The sequence below is a fragment of the Falco punctatus genome (genome assembly GCF_963210335.1).
Source record: "Falco punctatus genome assembly, chromosome: 3".
Lineage (NCBI taxonomy): Eukaryota > Metazoa > Chordata > Aves > Falconiformes > Falconidae > Falco > Falco punctatus.
This window is the reverse complement of record NC_137582.1, coordinates 109,269,901-109,297,461: the sequence shown is the minus strand read 5'-3', so window position 1 is coordinate 109,297,461 and position 27,561 is coordinate 109,269,901. Positions and strand designations below refer to the sequence as shown.

The 27,561-nt window shown below is 54.9% G+C and overlaps 1 protein-coding gene across 1 annotated transcript; it reads right to left on the bottom strand.

Moving 5' to 3' along the window:
- On the bottom strand, nt 1-27,561 carry WNT4 (Wnt family member 4). Its single transcript, XM_080379664.1, has 5 exons — nt 15,184-27,561; nt 3,654-3,889; nt 1,385-1,516; nt 876-1,018; nt 1-648 (listed from the first exon to the last, which is right to left on the bottom strand). Exons 1-5 carry the CDS (start codon nt 15,258-15,260, stop codon nt 181-183), a joined length of 1,056 nt encoding a protein of 351 aa, XP_080235790.1. The 5' UTR covers nt 15,261-27,561; the 3' UTR covers nt 1-180.

Sequence of the window (27,561 nt, the reverse complement as noted above, 5' to 3'; positions counted from 1 at the left end):
GATTTTTTTAAACTTTAAATATTTTTTTTCTTTAAAATCTGTTTTTCTCTGGGGCTGTGTCTCTGTAAAGAGCTGCGCTCTCCCTGCAGCATCTGGGTTACTTCCTCAGTCCTGGCCGTGGGGCAAGGGAGAAGCAGGGTCAGTTAGAGAGGGGGATGGCTGGCTGCTCCCCTCTGTGCATCACCGGCACGTATGGATTTCCACCACCCGATGGCAGGGTTTGCACTTGACGGAGCAGCACCAGTGGAATTTGCAGCTGCACCTTTCCACAACCTCCACTTCGTCCGTATGAAAGCCTCGGCCGCAGCACATCAGCTCGCAGCCATCGATAGCCTTGGAGGTCTTGTTGCACTGCCGGCCGCTGGTGCCCAGCACCCCGTTCTTGAGGTCGTGGTCACAGAAGTCAGGACTGGAGTCCAGGTAGACGAGGTCCTCGTCCGTGTGCGGCTTGAACTGGGAGTTTTTGGGCACCAACACTTTGGTGGATCCGATCTCGCTCTGCTCGACCTCTGTGGCACCGTCGAATTTCTCCTTCAGGACATTGCCCACTTTGCGGAAGGGGGGCATGGCTTTCCAGCACGTCTTGAACTCGCACGAGCCCGACACGCCGTGACACTTGCACTCCACCCGCATGTTGTTCAGGATCGCCTGGAGGGACAGAGACAAGAAACCAGACGGTACGGTCAGCGCGGGACGGACACGGCAAGGAGGGTGTGATGTATGGGGGCTGGGAGGGTGGTGCAGGAAGCGCTGCTGCTGCTGTACATCAGCCCACGGGATGCAACGAAGCCCAAATGGCTCAAGCGCCGGCTGCGGAGCCCAGCTGGGATGCTGCACAGCCGCGCCGGCTGCCCAGGTTGCCCCCTCACCATTACCTTCCTCCCTGCCTCGTTGTTGTGGAGGTTCATTAATGCCCTGTTGGAAGAGGCCCCTTTGCTCCTCTCGCGGACGTCGACGAAGGACTGGGAGAAGGCCACGCCGTAGGCGATGTTATCGGAGCAGCCCGACCACTGGAAGCCTAAGACAGCAAGCACGGATGAGATGGATAAGCCACCCCGCATTGCTTATCCCCTGCAGCCGTGCCCCTCCTAAAATGCAGCTGACCTGCCCCCCCTTCTGTCTTTGGGCTCTGACCTGCCCCCTCTTCTGTCTTTGGGCTGTCTGGGGCACCGGGGACACACACTGACTTTCCCTCCCCCATGGGTGATGCTCCAAAATTGAGGGCACTCCTGGGGACTAACAGGAGGGGTTTTTTGAGTTTGGTTATTTTTTTTATTTTGTTTTTTCCTCCTTTCTGGGTGGCTCCAGAGAATGGGCATTTCCATGCTTGGCTATTTTGCATCCCCGCTCAGTCTCCCCCCCCCCCCGCTCTTTGCATGCTCACCCTGCGGGCTGCCCCCCTGCACCGTGCGGTCGCATCCACACTTGTCCAGCTCGCCGCTGCTGCAGGCTCGGGTCACTGCGAAGGCCACCCCTGCCGAAGAGATGGCATAGACGAATGCTGCCTCCCGTGTCCCTGCAACAGTACAAACGATGGTGGGAAACGTGGCAGCAAGTCCAAGGCATGCAAAGGGGGCTTTCTGGGGGTGTGTGTGTGGGTGCAGCCAGGTGGCCAAAGCCCCTTGGTGGGCTGTTGTGTGTGTCTCTGCTCCTCTTCCCTCCTAACGCTGGTGTTGCACCCTTGAAAAGCTGGTCTGAAAACTGGCTCTTGGCAAAACACGCTATGCAGAGCTATGGAGTCAAACCCTTTGCTCTGTCTCTTCCTCCCAGAATGGGGTACCCCACGTGGGACGCTCCATCCTCCCTGCTCCCAGGGATGCTTTTTGCTTAGTGCCAAGCCTGGACCAGTCTCAGCAGAGACACCTCGGTGCTGGGAAATCATTTGCAGCAGCGAGAGCCCTGTCTTGCAATAGTGAAGGAGCCGGGAACTGCCCCACGAGGTTAAAAACGTGGATGTGATGGGCAGATGATAACCTGGCAACGTGGCGATGGCTGTATTGCCAACGTGGGGAGAGCTCTCCAGAGCTTATGTGGAGAGACTGTCCTGCCTGGTGCTTGCAATGCACCTCTGCCGTGAAATCCCTCCTGCACCCAAACTAGTTGCCTGCTTTCCATGTCCAGGAACATCCCCTGCAGCTGCAGCTCCTTGCCATCCTCTCACACAGGGTCCTGTGGTTTCCAGCACCTCCCAAACCACCCTGCGAAGCCCTATGCTGCTCCCAAAGCGCCTTGCAAAACCTCGCCGGTCCCAGGGTGCAGACCCTTCCCAGCTCTTCCATCTACCTCTGTGGTGCCACACGGTTAGGAAACACTCGGTTGGGAAGTCAGGGAGCATCCCTGGGGATAAACACACAGGGCGGCGTAGCCAGGGATCAGCTCCCACAGCACCCTAGTCCCCACCATCTTCCAAGGCTGGTGGAGGACACGGCCCCTCCATCGCCAAGCAAGGAGGGTTGGCGTTTGGGGTAGCCCCGTGCTTGGGGTAGAGGAGGGGATGGCTTGTAAGCAGATGTCACCCTGGCTCGCCGGTCGGACAGAGGGCAGCTCCTTTGGTGGTCGCAGCCCAGCCTTTGGTGGCCCAGCTGTAATCTGGGCGGCAGCGGCTGGGGAGGACCCAGCCAGCACGGGGACTGAACCGCCTCCAAGTTAATCGAGGTTAATAGTAGGATCGTGTTGGTCGGTTTGTGCTGTGGCTGCCTAAAAAGAGACGACTTTTAGTTTCTGGTATTTCTGGTATTTCCAGTCCCTGAACCTTCACAAGGAGAGATCTTCACCCCTGTGTGGAGGGGAGGAAAGTCAAACAAGGAGCCGGGGGGTGGCTTCGGTCTATGGGTCCTGGGATGGGAGGCGAGAGGGTACATCACAGGCGGCACCTAAGGGGAGCCAAGGGCTGCTTTGGTGGTCTCCAGGGCTTGCGGAGGGGCTTTCCCCTTCGTCTCCTCACCCCGCTGCTCTGGGTCCTTGCTTGGTTTCATCACAGCCCCGTGCCTCCAGGACGCCTGCGTGCAGCTGGGATCAGATGGGCTGGGGGCTGCCCTGGCCAGAACTCCCCCCCGAAGGTGGGCAGCTGGGTGGTGGTGGGCGATGATGACGATGTCCTCGGAGGGTCCATCCATAAAAAAATGTGTTTTACTCCCATCGGGCGGCAGAGGGCTGTCCTCCCAAGGGCTCCTCTGGCAGCGCTTATCGCTTCGGCTGCCCGGAGAAGAGACCAAACAAATGTGAACGCAGCCACGGCTTTGTGGAGAGCGGCTCCTGGGCTTGGTGGGGAAGAGATTAGACCGCAGCGTGACTTTAGGGCCCCCACCCGAACTTGGAATTGTCCTTGTAAAAGGTCCGGGCTCTCCAGATGCCCTGGGCTGGTGCCTCCATGCAACGGGCACCCTCTGGGTGCAAAAAAGGTTTGGGAGAGGGAGCACCCAGCAGCTGAGGAATTGCAAGGGTCTGGATACGCTGCCCCTTGTACTGTGAAAAGAGCCCTGCTGAACGCCCAGGGAAGGCTGGTCAGCCCCAGGATCCAACACCAGGCCATTCCCTTCTCCCTGCAGCTGCCGGCTCAGGGGCAGGCGAGCCAGACCCCCGTGCAGCCCACCGGGCTGCTGTGGCAGCCAGTCCCCCATGCAGCACCCTAGGCACACATCCTCGTGGCTCACCTTGTGTTACCACCTTGCCGAAGACGGGCAGGGTGTCCAGCGTGGAGCAGTTCCAGCGGCGGTTGCGGAACTGGTACTGGCACTCCTCGATGGCCAGCTGGGCTCCGCGCCGCACTGAGTCCATCACCTCCAGGTTCCTCTTGCACATCTGCACCTGGCGCTGGATCAAGCCCTTCAGCTTCTCACAGGTCTCCTCCTCGGAGATGCTCCCCACTGAAGACAGCTTGGCCAGGTACCTGCCACGACAGCCAGCACGACCGGTTAGGAGGCAAGGAGGGCTCGGGGGAGCACAAACCCGTGTTCAGCTGGGACACCCTGCGCTGCAGAAGGCAAGGAGACCTACCCTCTCGTCTCCTCCACAGCTGAGACCTGGTGCCCATCTGGGGTCACCTTCAATGTGCCACTGCGGTGGCTCCTCAGGATGCATTTTTGGCTGGCAGAGAGCAAACCCAAGCAAAACAACCTTCCCTCTGCAGCCTGGTCCCCCGTCTCTCAGGGAGCCCAGCTGCTGGCTCCCCTTTGCCTCTGTTGCCTGCAAGGAAGATATTTTCGGCGTTGTCTGAATGTGCCCGGTCAGGTCTCCTGAGTACCGGCACATCCAAGTGCTACTAGGAAAAGCCAGAGGCCTCTGAAGTCAGCCAAAACAAGCAGGACAGGGGGCTCAGCTGCCAGCTCCAGCTGCCACACTGCTCCCGCAGCGTGGCTGTGCTCATCACCGACAAACATCACCCTCCAAACCACTTCCCTCCTGCAGCCTGCTCTTAGCTCCCCCGGCCCCCAGCAGGCAGGGATGGCCTCCGGGAGCTGCCAGGTTTCCCATCACTTGGGATTCGAGCAGGGCAGGACAGAATCAGGAGCCTGCCATGGGTAAGATCGCACATGCTGGGCATCTCCTCCACCAGCACAGCTCGTGGATGTGGCCATGAGGTGACCTGGAAAGGACTGGTCCTGTGTGGGGGTGACCAGGTGCTCTGCTTTCCGTGGCCCATCCTCAGCAGAAGGAGTTACAGAGCTGCTCTTGAGCTTTAGAGGGAGGAGGGAGCTTACTCCTTTGGGGCAAGCGCCTTGCAAGCTCCTGGCATCTCCTCACCGAGTGCTGGGGCACGACGGTCCATGCTGCCCACCCCAGTAACCCACCCCACCACCCCCTGCACGTGCCCAAGCTCACCCATCTCCCAGGTCCATCCTCCCGCTCCAGCCTCTGGATCCCAGAGGGGGCTTAAGACAGCCCCGGTCAGATTTTCCAAGGGCTCATCAGGCCGTTGGATAATCCAAGATCTACAGCTGCCCGTGCCAGTACGCGCGTAGCTGAGCCACCCTCCTTCCCGTGGCTGCTGGCACCTGCTTTAAGTGACACTGCCACCGCTGGAGCCCCATCCTGCTGTGCAGAAGGGAGGTCCCCTACATGGGACAGGCAAAATGCATGTTTGCACGTGCCGAGCTTTAACGCCCTTGGGAATCACCAGCGTCAGCTCACGCTGCTCCCTCAGCTGCACCAAGAGATGCGGGTCCTGAGCGAAGGCTTTTTGGAAACCTCATTCCTTGACTCTGCATTTCCCAGCCCTACAGAGCTTGTGGGTTTTTTGTTTGCTTGTTTTTTTGCCTCCTCCTCCCAAGTTGCGACATCCTGCTAAGGATTTTTCCTTTGAAGCCCTGCTCGCCTCCGAGAAGTGACTGTGCAAAAGTGGCTCCTGCTCCCTGCCTGTTCCCATGTGTCCCAGGAGCCAAATCTGCTGACTCCAGCCACAAAATCAAGTTGTCACAGCCTCTTCCTCTCATTAGCCCTGCCAGTCTGCCCCAGGAGGAGAGAACAGGATTTTCTCTTCTGTGCATCAGCAGAATTATTCACCAGCTTGGTTTCACGCTTACAACTGGGGGCCGTGGGAGACGGTGAGAAAGCCGGCTTGGCTTGCAGCGTCCGTGGGGAGTCTGCATGGCGAGCCGTCAAAAGCATTCAGCTTTCCTTGTGCGCGGAGATCACTTGATGCAATGCCTCTCGGACAGCGGGAAGTGGCAGGCTGCCCTGCTTTCAGAGCCAAGTCCTCTTCTAGCCTTTGTACCAGCTAAACATCTCTGCCCAAGGCTTTCTGCTCCTCTGAGGGCATGGCTGCACGGCTCCCTGCTGCAGATGGCTGGCTTGGAACCCTCACCGTGGCAAAACCCAGGGTTGCCACCTTCCTGCTGGCCCCCCACACCGTGCAAGAAGCATCCCCGGCCCCATGCTGCGGTCCCAGACATGGGATGCAACAACTGCCCTTCCCACATCTCGCTGCAGTCGGCTGAGCCAGGATAAAGGCAGCAATCCGCCCTTGGGAGCTTCGAGGATGTTTGATGCTGAGCGAGCCTGGAGTGGCTGTGACAGGTCTGTCCCCTTCCAGGTCCAGCCATCGTTTCAGCTTGGGCACGGGGAAGCAGACACACAGCAAAGCGGTGAGATTCGCCGCAAGACACCGTGGGTCAGTCGATCAGATTTAAGCCTGGAAGCCAAGAAAACCAGATTATGCCTCTGGAACTCACCTCTTGTGCCCGTTTGGCTTTTACCCCCATCCTGCAACTTCAGCAGCATTTATCATAGCAGGGCAGCAGCTCCTGCGCAGCAGCGGGGCTGGTCGTGCGATGAGTCAGTGCCTGACCCGACTGCAGGCACCTTGGCAGGAGGGAACCGTGCCATGGGTGTAACAGCCCCATTAATATCAGCTCCACTCAGGATGGGGGCATCATCTCCTTTTCTAATATATTTCCCAGCTCAGTGGGATTCTCCAGGCAATGGGGAGCTATAAATTCAAAGCACACATGAAGAAAAGCGTGACAGGAGCCTTTCAAGCCTTTCCAAGTAGATGCGCCTGATAAGATGCCTCCCCAACAAGCATTTAATGCTGTTTGGAACGATAAAATGAAGGCCAAGGATGCTTCAAAGATAGGTACAGCTCTCCAAAAATGGGTCTGGTAATTTGTTTTGCAGGGCAGGCAAATAAGATGAAGCTATCCAGAACAGTGCTCTGGCCTCTCTCCTCCGTGACAGGTCCTCTGTGTGCCATCATCCCTCCTCGACCCATGCCACGTCTGCCCCTCCCTAGGGATGGAGACAACTGTGCCCAAAATGCCATGGCTCCATCAGGCTACCAGTCTCCTACATCCCATGAGTACTATCGCTGTTTAAAAAAAACAACCGAGACCCCCAGTGGTTTCACAGTAGGAGGAGGCTCCCATCCTGGTCCCTGGTCCAGGAGGGATCCAGGGGTTGAGTCTAGGATGTAAGGAAGGACCTTTGCTAGAGGACCTCATCTCTGAGGCTTTCACATGGCATCTCTCCCCAACACATCCAGCGGCACTGGGCAGGAATGTCTCACCCCCTTTCCCCTCTCCGGAGCAGCTGAAGGGTGAGATAAGAGCTGTGAAACCTGCTCTGCCCTCACCAGCACTCAAAGATCTCACCAGCATTCAAATATGCTTCTACCCCACAACTCACAGAGGGCTGTGGAGCCCAAGCAAGGCACCAAACCCATCCGCAGCATCCCACAGTCACCATGGAAACGCGGCTCTAACACTTCGCCTGGTCCGTAAGGAGGATCTTGCTTCCAAGCTTCATTTTCCTGGACCGAGGTGGGAGAAACCACAGACAGAGCCTTCACCTACCTGCACATACAGCAAGGCAGGCGCAATGGGGGGAACCCAACCACTCCTGCCCACTCAAGGACTCGGTGCAGATCTCCATCCTGATATGACATCTTGGTGGTTGTGCAGAGCTCCAGATCATGGCTTAAGTCTCACATACAGCCTCAAAACAGTGGGAAAAAACCCCAACCCAAATCACGGCACATTTTCTTCCTTTTCTAAGACTGGGCAAAGAATCTTTCAAGGGGTGAGCTGCTGCCCAAGCCATTTGTTCAGGTTTTGTTTTCTTGCTTCACCATGGCATTTACATTTCTTTTCTCCCCCCTTCACATCCAGCAGAGTCACTCACAGAACAAGCTCCATTTTAATAAAAGTCACTGCTTTAACACCAAACTGACGGACAGCCCTTCCTTTTTTTTTTTTTTCTCCCCCATCCACAGCATATAGATCAAGACTGAAGCCCCGTAATTTAAGCAGCTGCAATTGATCCACCCTGCAAGATGGCAAATAATGAAACCTCAAATCCAGGGAGCTTGGAACAGGGGGGTCCCGGGGGACACACACAGACAACATGGAGGGGTGGGGTGGGATGGGGAGGAGGAAGCCCTGCTTAAATTAAAATGATGATAATTGTTTCAGAAGGAAGAATAATTGGTGGAATGACAAGAAAACCATCGGAAGAACCACAGCGGTTGGCAGATAGAGCCAGAAGGAGAGGGGAGGAGATTCCCTGCCATGGGAAGGTGTGGAAATTTGAGTCATTGACAAATTCTCCGTAGAGGCGGGCCAGGGAAGACGTAGCAGATGTCTTGGAGAAAGCAGAAATCTCTGGTGTTTCTTCTATTGAAACAAATGAGTTTCAAGTGTGAGAACTCTTTGTATTATTTCATTTTGGGAATATTTTCCTGAAGAAGCTAACAGCCAGCAGCATCACTGATCCATCACTTAGAGATGCTGAGAAGCCAGACAAGCTCAGAAGCTTCATCTCGTTCAGCAGATGCTCAGCCTGCCTGGGATACCTGCCTGGCCAAGGCCACAAGAAGCTTGTTCGAAGTTTTAAATTGCAAAGATGCTTCAGCTCTGCTCCTCTCCGAGAGGCAGCCTCTGCAAACATCCTCCCTGCTTGTGGAGGAGCCAAGCCAGCCTGGATCAGTGGCGCATCTTGTGGCTGGCTGCATAGTCAGCCAGCGACTCTGGGTTGTATTTAGGATTGAGGCTGCCCTGTGCAGACAGGTTTCTTCTGAGGAAGGAGAAAAGGCTTGTTTAGGATGGAAAAAACAGAAGAGCATGAAGATAGATGGATGGATGCATGCAGAGGTACTGACCAGGCACCGCAAGGAGCCGTCCCACAGCTATGGAGAAGGGGATCATCTTTTCCTTGTTTCTTTCCCCTTCCAAGCAGAGAGAGAAGGCACGGAGAGATGTCGCAGGGCTGGCAGGTCAAAGGATACTCTAGGTGGCCACAGATCCCCTCCTGTGCTTTCTTGTGGTGTCCTGCAGTGGGCTTAGTGCCACTCTGCCTGTGCCAGCAGGGCCAGGCTTGCTGGTACCACCCACGTCCTCGGCACGGTTCAGCAGGTCTGCCAACTCCGGCACGTTCCTGTCGGGATCTGCTGGAGAACCTGCACCCTGCAAGGTTGCTCTTCTCCAGCTGATGGCTCTGCAGCAGGTCTTTTCCCTCCCAGAGATCAGGCATCCCCCTCCTGGGATGAGATATCTTGCCTTTCCATCCCTTGAAAGCGTAAAGCATCATTTCCGAAGCCATAATCTGAGAGCCTGTTTCCTTCCCTGGAAGAAAAGCAGCTCTCGGGCTCAGTCCTGCCCATCGCAGTTACTGCAAGTGTCATCTCTTGGCTGAAACGGCTCTTTTCACACCCTCAGCTCCACCTCCGACCAACAAATGCTGAAACAGTCTCGCAGGAGGAGGCACTGCCATGATCAGCACGACCTGCCCGCAGACCTGAGCACGCAGCTCCACTGCCCGAGCTCAAATCCTGTCCCCCCTGCACCTTGGACCCTGCACCTAACACCACATGCGCCTAGAAAACACCCGCCCACCCATGCACCACGCATCGCTGGTGGCCTGCCTCCCCCATCACAGGGCTCGGGGGGGAAGCGAGGTGGCCCGGCTGCTGGTCCCAAGATGCCCTTTCTGAGCATCCCGGGGCAACATCTCCACTTGGTGATGGGGAAGACCAGGGTAGAAGCTGGGGAGAGGCTGGGAGCAGCATCCACTTTGGAAATCTGCTTTGGATGTGTAGGAAATACCCTTTACTGCATCTTCCTTCAGAAGTTGATAGAAGCTGCTCCCGGGCTCGCATACAACAGCAATGCCTTGTTGCAAGAGGAGGCAAGCGCAGGCCACGGGGCTGAGCTCCGTGGGAATTCCCCTCGTGCAGTGCTTCAGGTTAGATCTGGTTGGAGCAAACCTGAGGAGTTTTTAGTTTCGATTCGAATTTGCAAATCCGTGGTGAGAGCAGCCTTCTGCAGGATTAGTTTGATCTCGCCCAACTTGCAACAGACCCCAGGCTGCTCTCCATCGGCCAAGATACTCAATTAATTCCCCCCCCCCCCCCAGTAATTTAGTGAAAGCACAATACTGGCTCCAGTTCTGCTGAGCCAGGCAGATCCTGCATGCCACCTTCCCAGCTGCAAACTGCAACAGCCCATGGCAGCAGCTCCTGGGGAGCCTGGGGGGTGCTGTCAGGGGTCCCCCACAGGCATGGGGGAGCAGACACCCTGGGGCTGCAGCCAAACAAAGGTTACCTGCACTTTGTACCCAGAGCAGAGCCCGCTGTTCAGGCAGCCTTGGATGACTGAGATTTTTGTGGATTTGCAAATCTTTCAAGCTTTAAGGCAAAAAAAAAATCACTAAGTATTGTAAGAGTCGGCATCGATGCACTTGTAAGGAAACATGGAAGAACCTCCTGGAAACTGTTAACCTCCAGGATTGCTCAGTAATTTCATCATTTTAAGAAAGCCCAAAGAAATGGCTGTAATGCATTTCTCTCCACCCGCAAGGGTGAATTGATGGAGAGGACAGGAGCTCTCAGCAGAGTAACGTGTTTTGGTTTTTTTTTTTGCTTCAATGCAAAAGTCCAATTCTGACTCATGAAGTCACAGCAAACCATGGCAAAAAAGGAATCTGCTTCTTGCTGTTGCTCATGCTTGGAGCTGGTCCAGTTCTGCACAATCTGGGGTGCAGAGTGGTTTTATCTCGCTCATGTCCATCCTCCCTAGAACAAGGCTCTGCTGCTAAAGCCTGGGGTGTCATTTTATTTAAGGTTTCCTTAGGAAAAGATAGAGATGCCCATCACTGCTGGCGAGCCAGAGAGCACAGGTCTCTCCTTCACCCTGGCAAATGCAGCCCTGAAGATTTCCCACCAGATAGGGCCAGTGCCCAGAGACAAGCCAAACTGGTCAGAAGTCCAGCACCAAGACCAGCAGAGGTTTCTTGCCTCTGCAGGATGCAACCCTTAAAGCCAGCTCATTTTCATCGCCGAGCTAAAATGAGCTGGTTTTGTCAAGCTAAGACTTAAAAGGAAATAGAAATTCAATTATATTTCTGCTGGAGGCTGCTGGTTTCGTTCTCCCTCCCCGCAGCCTGGGGGAATGGGTGTCCCTGGTTGCAGGCACCAACCTGATGGAGCCGGCAGGATGCCCAGAGCGATGCAAAGAGACCTGGGCACCCCAGAAGCGGAGAACTGCTTGTCTAACCCACAGTGACCCTTAAAGTGAGGAAATTATCCATCAAACCCAACCACTGCAAGCCACCATCCCAGCTGGTGGGGAACAGGACTGGGGAACCTTCCTGGTGTATCAAAACCAGGAGAGAACTTTGCAGCAAAACAGGGAGAGGGCAGGGAGGAGAGTGGGGCTCGGCGGCAGCAGCTCTGCCCTGAAGCTAGTTGCACCTGCTGCATCAGCGTGGCAGCGGCATGGCATCCAGCAGGAAAATGCTGGACCAGTTCCTCACCAGGTGGAAAACGGGAGAGTCACGATGACGGGGCGAAAAATCTTGTGCAAAATTAAACCAAGCCAGGCTTAAGGTGAAGTGAGCTCTCCCCGCTCTTCCCAAGCCGGGGAGATTCACCTTAAAACAAAAATAAACCAAATCCAGTTTAAAACCAGAGGGATGCAAGCGCATGACCCAGGCACGCTTCTTCCCAAGTCCTCTACATTGCACAATGACCCAAGGCAGCACAAAATGACCGTTCAAGCCACTCTTGCAACATCCCTGCGGCAAGGCTGGCAGGGACGAGCACGGAGAAGCGGGCCCTGCATTTGCAAAGCACCTTGTGATGCTCAGATGAAAGGGGGCTGGAGAAATCCAAACTCCTTTTATCCCTTCCTCTCCAGCCCTCAAAAGTGGTTACTATTAGAGAGCAGCTGCTTAGCCAGGTTTGTTTGGACACTTGCAAGGTCTTCAAGCTTTCCCAGTGTGCTCAAATTCAGTTTTTTTTAAAAGGGTTTAAAAGCCCATCTGTGCTCCTAGCCCTTTAAGCCAAGTCTCAAGCCCAGAGGGAAGTTTTAAACCCCTGTAAATAGGGGGTAGACGGAGCTGCTGGTGGCACACCCTGCTCGGCAGCAGCATAACCGCATCTCAGACTATCCAGCATCCATATGGCGACCCTCCTCCAAAGCCACTTGTAGCTGCAAGAAAAACGGAGGGAGGCTGTAATGATTCTCAGATAGCTTGATAACCAGGGGTCTCACCCAGAAAGGACCCCTGCCTGGTTGTATCCAATGCTTTCTGGGCAAGGGGTTTGACTCTCATCACTCAAACCACCCAAACAGCTATGGATCACGGCAGCCCCAGTGCCACGCGGCGTTAGGGGATGCTTACATCCAAACCCCACTTTGCACATTTTCTAGTTCACTTCTTCAGGTGGACTTCCCTCTCTTCAAAACAGATAAAGAAACGAATAAATAACTAAACGGCTGCTTGCCCCTTACCTCCCACTGAAACTGGAGCCTGGTGCTCCCACGCCAGCTTCAGAGAGGTGCTCATAGGGCTAACCCCCCCCCCCCCCCAAAACACCTCCCAGCATCGGGGCGGTTTTGGACCACACTGAGATGACACACTTCCAAACTCCACCACATCACTGCACGTGCAGGTTCAAGAGCCAAATCAAGTCTGTGAAACGCGAGTTGCTTTGGGCAGTAACTCAGCTCCTTCCCCTGCGTAATGCACATCCCGGGGCTCCTCCAGAGACAAAGCAGAAGCCGGAGGGACATTGCTGGGCACAACCAACTAGATGTAAAAGGCACTAACGACAGCCCTTTATTTAATTTTACAATTCTGTGCCTGAAGAGGCAGGCGGAAAAGCCTTAAAACTCTTTGAGCCTCCAAAGGCAGGAAGAAAAGCCAGCCTGAAGGTTTTCACAAGAAGCGGGAACAGAGCATCTCTTCAGATTGAAGAACAGAGGTTTTCTGGATAGGCAGTAAGCCAAGCAGCAACTCCCTAAACTCAAGACACTGAGAAAACACACCTGAGGTTTACTTCCTAACCAGAGGGAAAGTAGCTTGGTCTGTTTAATGAAAAGATTCAGCAAAGTCCCTTCCAGCTCTATGCCTGCTAAGGCAGAGCGATCCCCCTGAGAGATACCTGCACCATCTCCCTTTTATATGGGATGGGGTGGCTCAGAGGACACCATCTGCATGGCCAAACCAAGCCCTTCCCCACCAAGCCAGGCTTAACAGGAAACCTTCAGCTCAAGTGTTGCAAGCAGCGTCTTTCCAAAGCGCTGGGGGAATGCGAGTCCGGACAGGTTGAAAGCAGCTTTAAGGGAAGGGAGAAAAAAAAAAAAAAAAAAAGTCACCACTGAGCTTAATCACTAATCCAGCAGGTTTCTGGAAAAGCAAACTTCGCCGTGCACATGCCGATGCATGGAAACACGCGGCAGCGAGGCTGGATCTGGCCCCGCTGCGCTGGGCACAGGCTGGCAGCGCCCGGGCGCTATGATAAGGCAGAGCACGCCGGAGCCCACACGCGTGAGGCTTCGCGAAGACATACGAGGCACACTCATTCCTCGAATATCTGATAACTCCTGGGATCCTTCTAACTCTGTTTATTGCCTCCGGCAGCCTTTGTTTCTGATGTGAGAAGATAAACAATGGGAATTGTCTTAATCCTAAAGGCAAAGGATAAAAAGCACGGAGCGGCGGACGATCCTTTTATCACAATACATTTACAACATCAAAAAAGTTGACCCCCTTCCTTTCAAAGGCACTGAAATGGATCTGCTTTTCCTCCCCTGTTGGCAGGAATGAGCCCGCTGCTCTCTGGCCGCCGAGCCCCCCGCGCCCACCCCTCGCTTGGCCAGCACGGACGGCTGCACACAGCCCTCCCCGTCTGTTCCCCAGCTTCCCAAATGCAATCCCAGCTGTGTGCGGCGCCGGGGACCTGGGGGGTCCCACCTCTGCACATCCATGTCGACCTCGCTCACAAAACCCCCTTTGCCAGATAGTTCCCCATGCCCGTCCCAGGGCAGCCAAGGCTGCTCCTCTCCAGGGACCTGCCAGGTCCTGCAAGGCTTCCTCAGCAGGATGTTCTCCCTGCAGGAAAAACGCTCCCACAGTTCCCGATATACCTTCGCCAGAAGCATGACAGCTTAAAAGACCACCTTGAGAGCTGCTATGATCCACCCACCACTTGTTGGAGATGCGTGGCGTGCAAGTGGCTCCATCTGGCACAGAAGGAGGGGAAGAGGACTAAGTGCTAACGCATCCCAGGCAGCTACAGATGGGCGAGCACCTTTTCCCATGGGCAGGCCACTTGGAGAATGCTGCTGACCTGGCACTTTCCCGGAGCGTAGGGAGCATCCTCTCAAACCCACCCACACCCCACAGCCTCCAGCCAGCCAAATCAAGGCAGGAGAGACGGGAGCCAGACACGGGACGAGGACACCAGGGATGCGCTCGTGGGACCATGCCCACCTGAGTGCAGGTGGCAGGAGAGGCACAAGCCACTTGGGATCTTTCATCCTAACAGCCCCAGGGACCCCCCGCTGTGTCAGGCTGTAGCTGCGCCACCGATGGGGAGGTGATGCGGAGGCGGCCCACGTTCCCAGCCCCACAGCGGGGACTAATTTGTTCACGGCAGCCAGCAACGTCGGGAGCAGGGGAAGCACCATCTCCCACCAGAGCAGTTTAATTAGGAGGACCCGGTGCCTTCGTTCAAAGTTAGGTGGGAAAGTGCTGTCGTGCTCCAGCCCCTCTGCCCTTGGGGGGGGGGGGGGGTCTCCCCAGAAGACAGTCCCACCGCCTTGGCAAACATGCAGGAATTTTCCAGAATGATTTCCGCCCCTGTTTACCTTACACATTATTTCAGTGTTTGTTCAGTGGGCTCCCAATGTCACCGGTCTTCCCTGCAGCATCCAACAGCCCCCCCCCCCGGGCTGTGGCCGGGAGCGGAGGGCCGAGGTGTGGGCAGCCCCCCGGGGCTGGCACCCTTGGCCACCCCAAGCCCTGCTCAACCCTCCCCTGGACCGCTGGACCCCGCACGGCACCTCGCCAGCCCCCGAACCCTGCGCTGACCCCACGCCCCGACCCCCGGCGTGGTCCAGCTTCCTGGCTGAAGGATAAAAACGGGACGGGGGCTCGGGAAGCAGCCCCAGGCCCACCAGCCTCCGTGACACAGGGGACGCGAGCGGCTGGGGAGGGTCGGCACCCCCGCAGCTCACCTGCCCGGGCTGCGACCCCCGCCCCCAGAGCTGGGGGGGCGCAGGGGGCGCGGCGCGACGGGGACGGAGCCCGGTGTCCCGCCGGGTACCCGACAGCATCGCTACAGCGCGGGGAGAGGGGGGGGGTGTCGCACCCCGACCCCGGCAGCACCTGCTCCGCCTCCCCGAGGGGGGGGATCAACAAGTGGCGAGTCCCCCCCCCGCTTCCCCTCGCCCCGCGGCTACTCACAGCCAGTTGCTGGCGTTGGCCGAGAAGGTGGCGAGGATGATGAGCAGCAAGGAGCGCAGGCAGTACTCCGGGCTCATCCTGGAGCGCCGGCGCGGGGCGGGGGGAGGGCGGCCGGCGGCGGCAGCCCCCCGCCCGGCCGGGGCAGCCGCCGCCGCGGGTGGGCACCGGGCAGGAGCGGGGCGGCGGGCGCTGCCCGCTGGATGCGCCCGCGGCGGCCGCCGAGCCCGACTGTCAGCTCGGCCGGCCCATCCCGGGATGGAGCGGCGGGCCGGGGGCGGGCCGGGGGCGGGGGCAGCCCCGGGGGCCGCCCCAGCCCCGCCGCCGCCTGGGCGGGACCCGCGGGGGACACCCCCGGGGGCGGGACGGCGGCGGGGAGGGCACCGGGGGGGGGGTCCTACCGGCGCCCGCTGCCCCGCTGCGCCCCCCCCCCCCACCCCGACCCCCCCAACTCCCCCCCGGGGGTGCGGGGGGCTGGGGGGTCGCTCCTCCTGGAGGTGCGGGGAGGGATGGGGGTGTCTCGAAGTGTGTGTGTGTGTGGGTCTCCCCTCGCGGTTGGGGCTTTTAGGAGAATTTCCGCGTGGCTGTGGGAAAGCGGAGCCCTTGGATGGGGTCTGGCGCTGGGGGTGCCCACACTGCGGGGGGTGGGGGGGGTGGGGGCAGCCTTGGCATCGCCGGGACTGCCTTCCCCTTCACCACCATCCGGCGGGGTATCCCAAATCCCGTTTTCTAAGGCTTCACTATAAATGCCTAGTTTTGGCACTTGGAAATTCACTGGTGAGGAGAGGGTCTGGGGGCTTCCATCAGGAGGGAACAGCAGTGGAGTTGGCAGCAGGGGTAGGATGCAAAGCCCTTCGGGAGCAGCCGCAGGGATGAGGATGCGAAGCCCCTTGGTAGTAGCTGGCTGCAGGGATGAGGATGTGAAGCCCCTCGGGAGCAGCCAGCCGCAGGACCCTGGCCGTGGGCTCCGGGCTGTGCCTGTCGGTGGTGATGCCTGGTCAAGGATCCAGGATCAAATCCACCTCTGGAGTTCTCCAGGAAGGTCAGCCCTTGGGAATCCCCGAAGCCCTGGAGGTCAGGAGATGTGGTGGGGATCCCGACCTCCTCCCTCACCTACCATGCCTCCGTCTATCCCCAGCGGTCCGTGCGGATGCAAATGACTTAATTTAAAGCCGGGAGCAACACGAGATGGCTGCTTGGTGTGAAATCTAAGATCCCAGGCAGCCAACAACCGCGCACCAAATCTCCTCCTGACAATGTTGTTAGTTAGGTCCATTACTAAAACCTCTTGCTACCATCTCTAAAATCTTGCCAAGCTGGTTTGGAGCTATTCAAAATTCCCTTTGTCTTTTCAATTCCATTTTCCTGCTCTCAGTGGAGCCGGGACGCACTTATTCAAAGCACGGCAACTTGCACTGGGCTGCACACATGCCTGTCTAAGTGTATTACACCTACTTTAAAATCGCTGCATTAGTTCCCTGTCAAAGCGAGGATTTAATTTCAAAGTGCTTTGACTTATATTCCAGCTCCTGACAGGCAGCAGCCCACCCTCACCTAGTCATTCATCTGGCTTTCACGTCCCTGCTGATTATCCCGGTTGAAAGTGGGATGCTGGCTGAATCGGAGGTTGTTGCTGTGAGCCCCAACCGGGTAATTCAGTGCAACTGGAGCTGATTAATCTGGCTCATCGTTGGAGACAAAGCCGTGGCCTTCCTCTGGCTTCTAATCGCTCTGGGTGTTGAGTGAAGTCGTCAGGAAGGCAAGAGCTAATTGGAAGACTAAGGGGAATGCGAGGTTAGAAGCAGAGCCACGTGGGTCCCTGGGAATATCAAACTTTCGCTCTGCTGCGTTATTCCCCCGCCAGGAGGAACACCGGAAAGTTCAGCCGGAGGGATGGGCACGGACCTAGATTTCTGCAGGGGTCCCCGGGGCACGCTGGCTGGCGCGGGTACCTGCAGCCTGAGGAGCATCCCTGGCTGTGATGCTCCTGGTGCCAGGGCTGGCAGCGCTGCCGGCAGGCTCAGGGCACCCTGCGGCTCTGGTCGGGGGAGCTGTGATGGCAGGGTGGTTTGGCGAGTACCTGCCGTGAGCTGGAAGACCTCCATGAGATGCTGCAGTTTGATTTCCCAGGGTCTTTCACATGGATCCCTGGGTGATGCGTGATGCTCCTCTGCCCAGTGATACCCCCTCCCAGCGCCTGGCTCCAGGCTCATGTCGCTGGCCCTGTGTTAAGGGCAGGTTGGCTGGGTCAAGGAGATCTTTGGGAATGCAGATCCCCCAGCACTCTGCTCCTCACCCTGCAAGCAGCGGTGGAGGTTTCCAGCCACTTGGCCCCAGCACCCCTTGAGATGTTTCCCTCCAGGTCTGCTCCACCTTCCCTTTCACTTCCCACCTCCTGCCTGCAACCATGACACCTCTCCTGGCTTGGCTGAGGAGCTGTAGAGTATGTCCACCTGCTTCTGCAGCAGGTTCAAGCCACTGTCTCCAGCGTAGCAGGTAGAGCAGAGGGGAACATCCCGACTTACCCAGCAGGAAGGGAGGTACACGTGGAGGACAAGGGTACCTGGCCACTCACAGCAGTCACAGCATGGGGTCTGGTTTGGGAGGGCGTTCGCAGCGTGATGGGTGGGAGCCCTGCACTGGAGGGAAGGCAGATGCAGGCACATCTGGAGTGAGTCACCCTGGAGGGAGGTGCAGTGGGAGCTGTCTGCAGAGACGATAACGGCGCGGCAGGGCAGGAGGGGTGTTTATTTTACAGCCTGGGCGGTGGAGGAGATGATGAGTGTGAGCGGACACAATATGGAAATGGACACTCGCCAGGAGAGGGGGGTCCCTTGGCCTTGTCAAAGGTGCCTGTGGAGCACCACTCGGTCATTGCCATCGCCCTAGGCGCTTCCTGAGCGAGGTTCTTTTGGCCCCTCATTCGTAAGATGCCAGGTTGCTTTGAAGACTTCAAAGCCCAGCTGATGTGGAAGAGAGGAAAGGCCAGATCCAGGAGGGTGTTTCAAGGAGGTACCAGATCTCCTGGCCTTGTGCATGCCACCCTCTCGGGACAGCAGCCAGGGGCGAAGAGTCCTCGTCACCCCTGGCTTGGGGCTCAGCGCCTGCTGGTGACCCCAGCATCGCAGCGCAGCACTTTTTATTACCGCCCATACGTTGCTTTAATAAACATCAAAACCCCATTAGATAAGAAGGCTCCCTTTGATGTGTAAATATCCCAGCGGATGGGAAGCGGGATAAAATGCACCTGAGGAGTGTTTCATAGACTTGCCCAGGTGCTCCTCTATTCAAAGGCTGCAGAGAAATCTCCATCGCTGTGTCACAGGCGAGGAAAAGGTCCCAGCGGTGGTGGCAGGAAGGGGGTTCCCACCTCTGAGGCCAAGGGGAAAGCACAGAGCTCGCAGAGGATTTAAGCGATGTAAATACAACTACACTGAAGAATAAGCGCAGGCAGGTAGCACTCTGACTCGGTTCCTGGATCTGACCAGTGCTATTTATTAGTCATTGAGGCTGCGGGAGATATTTTACAGGTTCTTTTCGACTTCCTGATGCCCCTGGGGCTTAGCAAATGGGATCAAAAGTGGGGTAGTCTCCAGTGGGGATGGCGATCTCAGCCGTGTGACGGGGAGAAGAGCTGTGAGAAAGAGGGAGGCAAAACTCACGGGTGAATCTGAGGCTGTGGGGGTTGAGGCTGAATAGAAATAAATTCTGTTTTGAACTTAATGGAACATAAATATCAGACACTTAGCAACAGTACATGTATTAATCCTGTCCTGGAGAAAGGAGAAGCTGTTCTGGGAGCCTCCGTACCAGAAAACACAGGACAATTGTACTCCTTTATAGAAACCTGTGGTTTTTCTGATGAAATTTATTTCAAACTATCCAAACATTTCAGAGCGGCGCTGATGACTGCTCAGAGAAGGTGCTGTATAGGAGCACAGTCCACAAACAGAAGCAGCTTTGCAAAGATGAAAATTGCTCCGACAAAAGAACTGTGTCCAGTCCATTATAAACGGAAAGCGAGCGGTTGCTCTAACCCGTGCTCACCTGGTCGGCTAAACACGGCACGAAGGGCACTAGAGAATCCAGATGGTCCTTTTTCAGCTGCAACAGGATTAGCGCCGCGTGGATCGCTGAGCATTTCAGGATGCGTGCGTGGCAATGGGGATGTGCATTTATTCGTGTGAAGCTTTAGAAAGCGCCAGGCACAGCCGTTCTGCCCTAACAAATCTGCCGTGCCATCACCTGAAACCTGGTGCCAAGGCTGGAAAAATTCACGCCTCTCAGTTTATTGTCAAGCTGGGCACTGGAAAAAAAAAAAAAAAAAAGCAGAGTGACTTTAAGTCACAGTGGGATTTAAGGTTTTTGCTTTTGGATGTTGTTTCTGAACACACCGGGAAAGTTTATCTGGGAAAAAGGAGTGCCTGTGGTGAATTTGTGGGTGCCGTCCATGTGGGAACTGAAGAGCATCCCTGAATACGGTGAACGCTTTCAAACTGTACCATTGCAGAAAGAACCAAGTTTTCCACCAGCCAAATATATCCTCTCGCGCAGGGCTGTGAATGAATTGTCCCTTGGCTTGTACTGTCTGCAGAGGAGATTGTATCACGATTCCAGGCTCCAGGGTTTAAAATATATCACAACTGACTTCATGGCTCACCCGGGTGCCGTCCAACCCAAACAGATTGTAGCACTGCTGCAACAAATCTTGATCCAGGTGCTGGACAAGTGGTCATAACCGGCAGGGCACGTGCAGCGAGCCAGCGTTGGAGTGACAGCCAGCGACTGCAACCTTTGCCCTACTCACCCTGCAAACGAGACTGCAGGCTGGTTGGATACATAACACCCCCATCGACTCCTCTTCCATGCTTATTATACCCCCAGGCATTCAGGAGCATGGAGGCTTCATCCCCCGTTGCAGGAGCTGGTGGGGAGCCACGCTCAGCTGAGCGGGCTGGGAGGAGGGATGGTGGCCACCAAGATGGCAAAGGTGGCCACCAGGCTGGTGATGGTCAGGAAAGGACTGGGCATGGATGAACCCTTCTGACCGCTCGTGGCTTGCGGTGGCGTTGTCTTCATGCTGCCGATCATAACTCCTCCTGCACCCGGTGGTGTTACCAAAGCCAAGGTGCTCAGCTCAGCTTGAGGGACGTCCTCATCTCTCTTCCTGCGTGTGACCATTTCCGAAGGAGCTTGTGGGGATGCGCCTTGGTCCAGCTCTCTCGGCACTACCCAACCTGTTAATGCTCTTACTGGTGTGGTTTTGGCCCAGCCAACTTGCAGCCTGCCAGGCAGTGGCTAAGCAAAGTTCAAGGGACGTCTTGTCCCAAGGCATGGGGTTGGGACAGACGAGGCAGCTTTGTTTTAGGCTTAGCTACGTGGTCTGTAGCAGGTCACTACAATTTAACCTTCTATGACACCTTTGCCTGACCTGTTTTGCTCAGTTGTACAGGCAGAGCCTTTTGGGGATAGAAACCCAGGGTCAGAAGGAACAGAAGGAAATTGAGGAAAAGCGAGATGATGATTGGGGTATTAAGTCTACTGATGGTGACAAAAACGCTGCTGGACAAAATCCTCTAAATCTCAGGCGGCAAGAAAAACGACACACTAGAGCCTGGAAAGAGCCTGCAGGTTCCTCCTGGGACAAGGGAAGAGATGAATGGAGAAGTCCAGGACCAAAGTCCTCTGCTGCATCTTGCCCAAGGTGCCTGCCTTCTCCATGCATAAATCCACCCCCGACTCCCTTGTCTTCAGCCAAGAGGCTGTGGAGCTGCCTTGGCAAAGCCCTTTGAAGGCCACATGGAGTATTTTTTCAGTCTGGAGTTTTTTCTGTCTTATGGCAGAGCGTGGCTACGTTTGGAGGACATCAACCTGTCTTCCCCTTCCCCGAGTGGGGAATGTTTCCAATAAGGACAGCATTTCCACTCCATGCCCATCTTCAGGAGGTCCCAAAGTTTATGCTGAACCATCTCTTCTACTGGCCTGATGCCAACCATCTGCATCCACAAAGCGGAGGGAGCAGGAACCTGGGGTGTGAGCAGCATCTTCTGGAGAGCTCCTCTTTTGCTTAGCGGGGCCTCTTGGGTGCACGTGGAGCAAAGTGTCGGCTGTGGCTTTACGACTTCATCCTGCTGGTGGCCGATGAAGGCACTTGGATAGGGCATTGTCTCCTGCTTGGGAGGGTGATGTGGGACTGGGCTTTGGGAGATGACCGAGGGATGGGTTCCTGCACTCGGACCAGCTTTGACAGACTTTATCAAAATGCCATCAATAGGTGACTCTGATTCCTTCTCCAAATCCTTGTTTCTCCTGAAATGCACCAGGAATGAAGCTCACACAGCAGCGTTGGGCTGTCTGGGGCTCTTCAATTTAATTTTCTGTTGTAGTGGGAAACTTTGTATTTAAAGTAATGTTCTTTTCAGAAATGAGGAGGAAATGTAAGAGACAGTAAAATCACCTCAGCTGTCCAGCGCATTCCTAGGTAAATATGGTAGAAAAATGATGAAAACAAAACCTTTTGGACGCAAAGGCAAGCAAGAGACCTGGTGACGCAGCAGTGAAAAATTTGTACTTTGTTATAATAAAGTGTGACCACTGTGTTTATCCTGTGCCTTGGAGGATTTTGCCAGTTCTTCTTAGGAAGGGAGGAAACCCACGCAGAAATCAGAATAGTCCAGATTTTTGCTAAAATATTTGTACAAATCAGGTTATTCAACTACAGTGAGGGACTTCTTTGGGGCTGTTGCTTTTGAAATTATCCTGCAAAACTGGAAGGACCGTAAATGCTTGGCTTTAATAGCTAGCTACATACAATGCAAACCTAATCAGTGAAGCTTGAAACGTCTGAGGCAGGGAAGAAAGGCAGGGTTTTATGGCTTGATGGGAGGAGTACAGAAGACCAGACAAAAAAGCCACCTAACGCACATGGAGGAAGGTAACCGCTGGTCTCCCATCTGCTAAAAGTCACTTGGTAGTCAGGGACAAGGGGGTGAATTGTCCATGCCTTTTGCCTGACTGGGGTGTGGAGGCTGGGAGGAGCTGTGCCGCGGGACCCCCCTGGCACCCGACCTCCTCCAGGGTGTCCGACCCCCACCCAGGCTGCATGCTGCGGGGCAGGGACCCAGCAGAAACCATCCCAGCAATTTGGGGAAGAATTAGGGTCACACTGTCTAACTTTTGGTTTTGCCTCCAGCAAAGGCTAAAAATGTTCCACATCACTTAGAGGTGTCAGGTTTTTTAGCCGTAGGCTGGGAACAGCCCTCAGAACATCTCAGTTACACATTACCCTGAATATCTCAGCAAATTACTTGCAGCTAATTGAAAAAAAGGAAATGCAGTGGCTTGGTTTACCCCATGGACTGTATATAGCAACGCAACCACTGCATTTTGCATTGATCATAAATCAGGATTTATTATCCCACCTGGCAAATATTGACTTTTTTTTTTTTTTTCTCCCTGTCGGTACTTCCTTCTCACGTCAATATAGCAGTGTTCATCCCTACTAAAGTCAATAGTTTCTTATTAATATTTCAGCTCCAGAAGTGCAGAGCCTCTGAATCGTCTTCAGATGTTCCCCAGAATCCCAAAGCCTCTGGTCAGTGGTTTGCAACCTGCTTTGGTTTGCTGAGTCCAAAATTTTTTTCCTGTGGCGATGCAGACCCTTCTAAAGCAACTTAACTGTACTGATAAGAGGCTCCAGGTTGATGAGTTACTTTCTGCGGACCCCGCATAAGTAGGGATTTGTGGATCAGAGGTTCAAAAGTGCAGATCGAAGAGAGATACATGGGAGACGGTCAATCGGTTGGACGTGGAGCGTTTCACATACTTAATTTAGAGGGGTTCTGCAGTAATGAGGTGGCTGTGCTCGGGAAAACCTCCTAACAAAAATCAAAAATCACTAAGAATGGGACTATTGAGGCAAGCCATGGCTGCGGGTGCTCGCGTGTGTTTGACCTATAAATATGCATATATATATATAGATATAGATATAGATCTGTGACTTCAGCTTCGAGTTAGAAAAATATCGCATGGGTCAGGGGTGGGCAATCATCCTGCACTGGCGGTGCTGCATCCATCGCCTGTCCCTGGCTCACGGGAAAGCTCCTGGGTACAAAGTGGTGGCTGCGGCATGGGGAGTCTGGCCAGCTGAGTCTGCAGCACTGGGATTTCTCCAGAGCGGAACAAAGAGATAGGTTGTAAATACCGCAGAGTCCGGGAAACGGGGGAAAGGCAGAGGGGCTCAGACACAGGAAATTTGGGGAGGAGACGGGATCAGAAAGGCACATGTTCGCAGTCTCACTCAGGTTAGTGAGACGGAATGAAACGGCTGCAGGAAAGAGTGGGGAAACGCCACATGTTTGGAGGACAAGCCAAGGACGGGTGGAAGGAGCCAGGACGTCTTAGAGAAGATAAATAGCAAGTGGAGAGGAGATTACAAGCGACAGCATGTGTCGTCTGTGTACCTGTGTTTCTTGTCCTCAATAACCAGGTGGTGATGGGTAGTGGAGCAACATTGCGTCTCCCTGATGAGGGGAGCTGCACCTCTTGGGTAACTGCTGGGGGGTTTCTGGGCGAAGGTCAGTGGAATGGTGGCTGTTGGGCTGTGAGGAGGAGCTCAGCACTGTTTCTAGGGCTGCTAGACCCAATGTCCTCTCTCATCAAAGGGGCAGCACTTGGACTTCGTGGAAGAGATGCTGGGAGCGGGAAGGCACAGCACAGAAACACAGCAGTGGAGATGGAGGATGCAGGGCTTCCCACCACCCCTGGGTGCCTGGGTAGGCAATGCCCCAGAGAAGGGGGGTGGTATGGGTCCAGAAGCTCCCTAACACAGGTATTTTCTGAGGCAGATGCTCAGCATCAAGGGAAGTGATCTGTCTAGGTCAAGACCCTCCAGGCACTAAGCAACCTGGAGACAGAAGTGGAGAGGTCAGCCACATTCCCCCTCCTAAGGCTTTCTTCGGTCTCCTCTAACATTGGACCCTGGTGGATTTTTTCCTGCCATGGGCACCTATTCCTTCCCTGGTGAGGGAGAAACAGCAGAACCCGTGGTGGGAAGGCAGGCCTTAGGGATGCTGAGGTTTCATGTGGGGGTGCCATGCTGAGATGTGTAACACCGTACAGTGGTCTTTGAAACACCCAGAGGGCATCCTTGGCCTGCTGGACCCCTTTGAGACCCTCGGGTGGGTCCTTTGCTGTGATTTATAGGATGCAAAGGACAGATACCCAGCGCACTGTGGGGAGCTCATGCATGGCAGTCCACCACTGAGCATTCAACAGATCTTCCTTAAGTGTAACCACCTGAAAAAATGGATGTCAACTCTAAGATAATCAGCCAGGGTCCCTTCTTAATCCATGAAGAAATTCTGGCTTCTCCAGTGGGTGTTCAGTGCACCTCTCCCCAGTGGGTCGCTCTTACAGAGCTTGTGACAGCGCTGGGCAAAGCTGTAGAGAAGCCCGTGCATGTTCCCAAGCCTGGCTCTTTTTTTTGGGGTGAGTGGATGAGATGAACTCATCCCTGGCCGCCCATGTGAGGAGGACTCAAAAATCAAATTTGTGAACTGCTTGCTGATTTGAGGCATTTTCCCTGGGTGTCTCTGAAGGGGAAATGACAGCAGTGGGTCGGGCTACCCAGACCCACAGAGCTGCTGTCACAGATGCCAGAATTCCTAAGTGCAGTTGTGGGTGACTCAGGGGTCTCCAAGGACTCCCAATTGTAAATGCTGACATTGATATATGGGTCATCTTCCACCCCAGAAACACTGTACCAAGTGACAAGCTTCATACAGCCCAGAAATGTTGCATGAGTCAGGAAATACCTTGGGGCACATCTGGCATCGAGGGAAAGCCAAAGGGAAGATGTTTAACCATCTCTCTGGCTTTCTACCAAGCTGGGATGAGCAGTACAGAGTGGCCAGTGTGCATGGACGCAGGCCTGCTGAAATCAGTAGAAAAATACTCAAAAGTGTTCATTTTTATTTTTTTCCTTCCCAAAGTGCATTTTGGGGTCATCGCTTCATTTTTCAGATTACTGATTTCTGTCGCTCGGGGAAATTCTTTGTTTTCAAGAAAATTGGGAGATATTTAGAGTGTTGATTTCCAAGCAGATCCTCTCCAGAGGTGAAGGAGATGATAAAAGCCTCACGGTGAACGTGAGCAGAGCCTGCAGAACTCACAGCATCCTTTTCAGCAGATACTCTGATGCTAAGTGTAGAGGGGCTCCTAGTCTGGGGACCCCAATTTAGAAATAAATTGAAACACACTTTGGTGAGATGCATTTATAGGGATCTGGCCCAATCCCAGCATACTCAGCAGATTCCCAGGATGTCCCAGCATCTCTCAGAGCTCCTATGGTCACCTGCTTTAGCACCATGTCAAAACCAAAAGCGGGTTTGTGCTCCCACCGAAGGAAATGCTGATTCAACACGGTTCTGCTCCCTTGAGCAAAGCAGGGCCATTTGCATTGCTTACTCTACCAGGATATCTGGAAACACGAAGCTGTGAAACAATTAGGGTTCCTTAAGAGAATCAGCCAGCAAAACAAACACCAAATGTTTGGGAAAGCAAGAACAGCTACGTCCCATGGCACGCACACAGCTAACAGGGAGCCTGATCTGCTGTGTTTTTCAGGACTAAACACGACTAAACACCATAAATGCAGCAGGGAAATAAGTTTTGATCCTGCTCTGTGGTGTTATTATGGGTGGGGGAACATGAATCCAGAACTGCTGAAGTCCCAGTTGACAGTGATGCAGAGTGGTACATTGTCGTGGTGGTGAGGAGGCATCTTGCTGGCTTGGCAGCCTGGAGAGCCGTAACTCATCTCTTCATCTGCAGGCAACAGCTGCCAGAAGTGAATTCCACTTAATCCTCCCATCCCTCTCAAAAAAACCCCTTCAAACAAGGCAGGGGAGCCCTTACAAACTCTGGTACCTGTGACTGGCTGTAACATTGTCCCGCTTGGCCAAGCCATCCTCCAGCCCTTCCTAGTCCAGCCGCTGTAGAGCTCTGGGGGACTGGGAACATCCTGCTCGCCTTGATGGACCAGCCCTTCGTTACGGAACCTTGCCCTGCCACGGCTGATGGAGGCTGGCAGCACTTTTTCTTGGAGGTCCTCGTTGTGCATCGATCTGACCATGCTGCCACCAAGGGATCACGGATGCATGAATCGGTGGGGACCACCCCAAGGGTGACCGCGGCTGGCTGTGGTGGCCAGGAGCGTGCTGGCTGGGACACGCCACTAGAGGGGGACACAGCCACGTGTAACGGGACGTGGCCACCAGCCACGAGCGTGGACCTGTGGGGCATGCCCGGTGGCCCAGTGGCCAGTGTAAGCCTCGGATCTTCTGGACCTCACTTGCCCATGGTGCTCACAGCCAGCTCAGACCCAGCCACAGGAAGGCAACATGTGTGTAAAAGTCTCTGTCCCTTTGGTGGTTGGTGAAACTAAAGGCGGTGGCATGGGATGGGGTGGACTTGGCTCTCCACTCTTCCTGCTCACCGTTGATATGACTCCAGAGGTTGACCGGCATTTCCTAGGTCTGAAAACCCTGGAAAACCTGCGTTAGGTCTGCTCAGTGTGTGGAGTGGGCGTATGGCATGGTGGGATGTGACCTGTGGGGAAGACCCAAAAATGACTCGAATGAGAGGAAGAGTTTCAAGAGTTTTCCACTTTCTCTTTACCTTTACTGTGGCATCTCTTTAAAAAGAGATCACTAACTGGGGATAAACAGGCTGCGCGTGTGGCTGGTGTCGTGACCTGCAGCCTCCTGCTTCTCTTGCCTTACAGACCTTTTCTTGGGGACTCTTAGCTGCAGTGACTTCTGATGGTACAGCTGGTTAGATCTTGGATGTACACCTAGGTTGAGACCCAAAGGTGGGGAAGGGTTTCAGAGGAACCTAAAGGAGGATGTGACATGATTCCTAAACTGTAGTGGAATCAACGCTTAATTCTTCAGCCAACTTTGAAAGCTACAATTTTATGGATCAAATCCCCCCAAAAGGGTTATACCTGGGCATGAATGATGCTGCTGATCTGTTCATCTGGAACGGAGGTAGCTGTTTGCGTGGTGGCGGGGTCTATCTGCCAAATGAAGCCAGAGGTGTGAGGATGCCCAGCTACAGACACGTGGTAGAGAGAGGACCATGTTCAGAGAGGAGTGTAGGGTCCAGCCGTAGTGTTTGATGCCCCAGGTGTGTTTCACACGCTCATTCAGCATGGGTGATGTCTGAGGATGGGATGAGGTGGAGTGTCCTTCCTGGCTGCTTGTGAATGTCAGTGGGGCACATGTAGCTTGGGTGACATCCCATTGCACGCCTGCAGTATGGACAAGGGTGGTCTGAGTGGATGTGGGGCTTGAAGAACATGTGTGTTTTTGTGTGTGT

Coding starts and splice junctions, on each gene's coding strand:
- WNT4 (XM_080379664.1), bottom strand. CDS start 15,260: ATGAGCCCGGAGTACTGCCTGCGCTCCTTGCTGCTCATCATCCTCGCC. Junction 1,517..3,653: donor CGGCAAGGTGGTAACACAAG/GTGAGCCACGAG, acceptor GTACTGTTGCAG/GGACACGGGAGGCAGCATTC. Junction 649..875: donor ACAACGAGGCAGGGAGGAAG/GTAATGGTGAGG, acceptor CTGTCCCTCCAG/GCGATCCTGAACAACATGCG.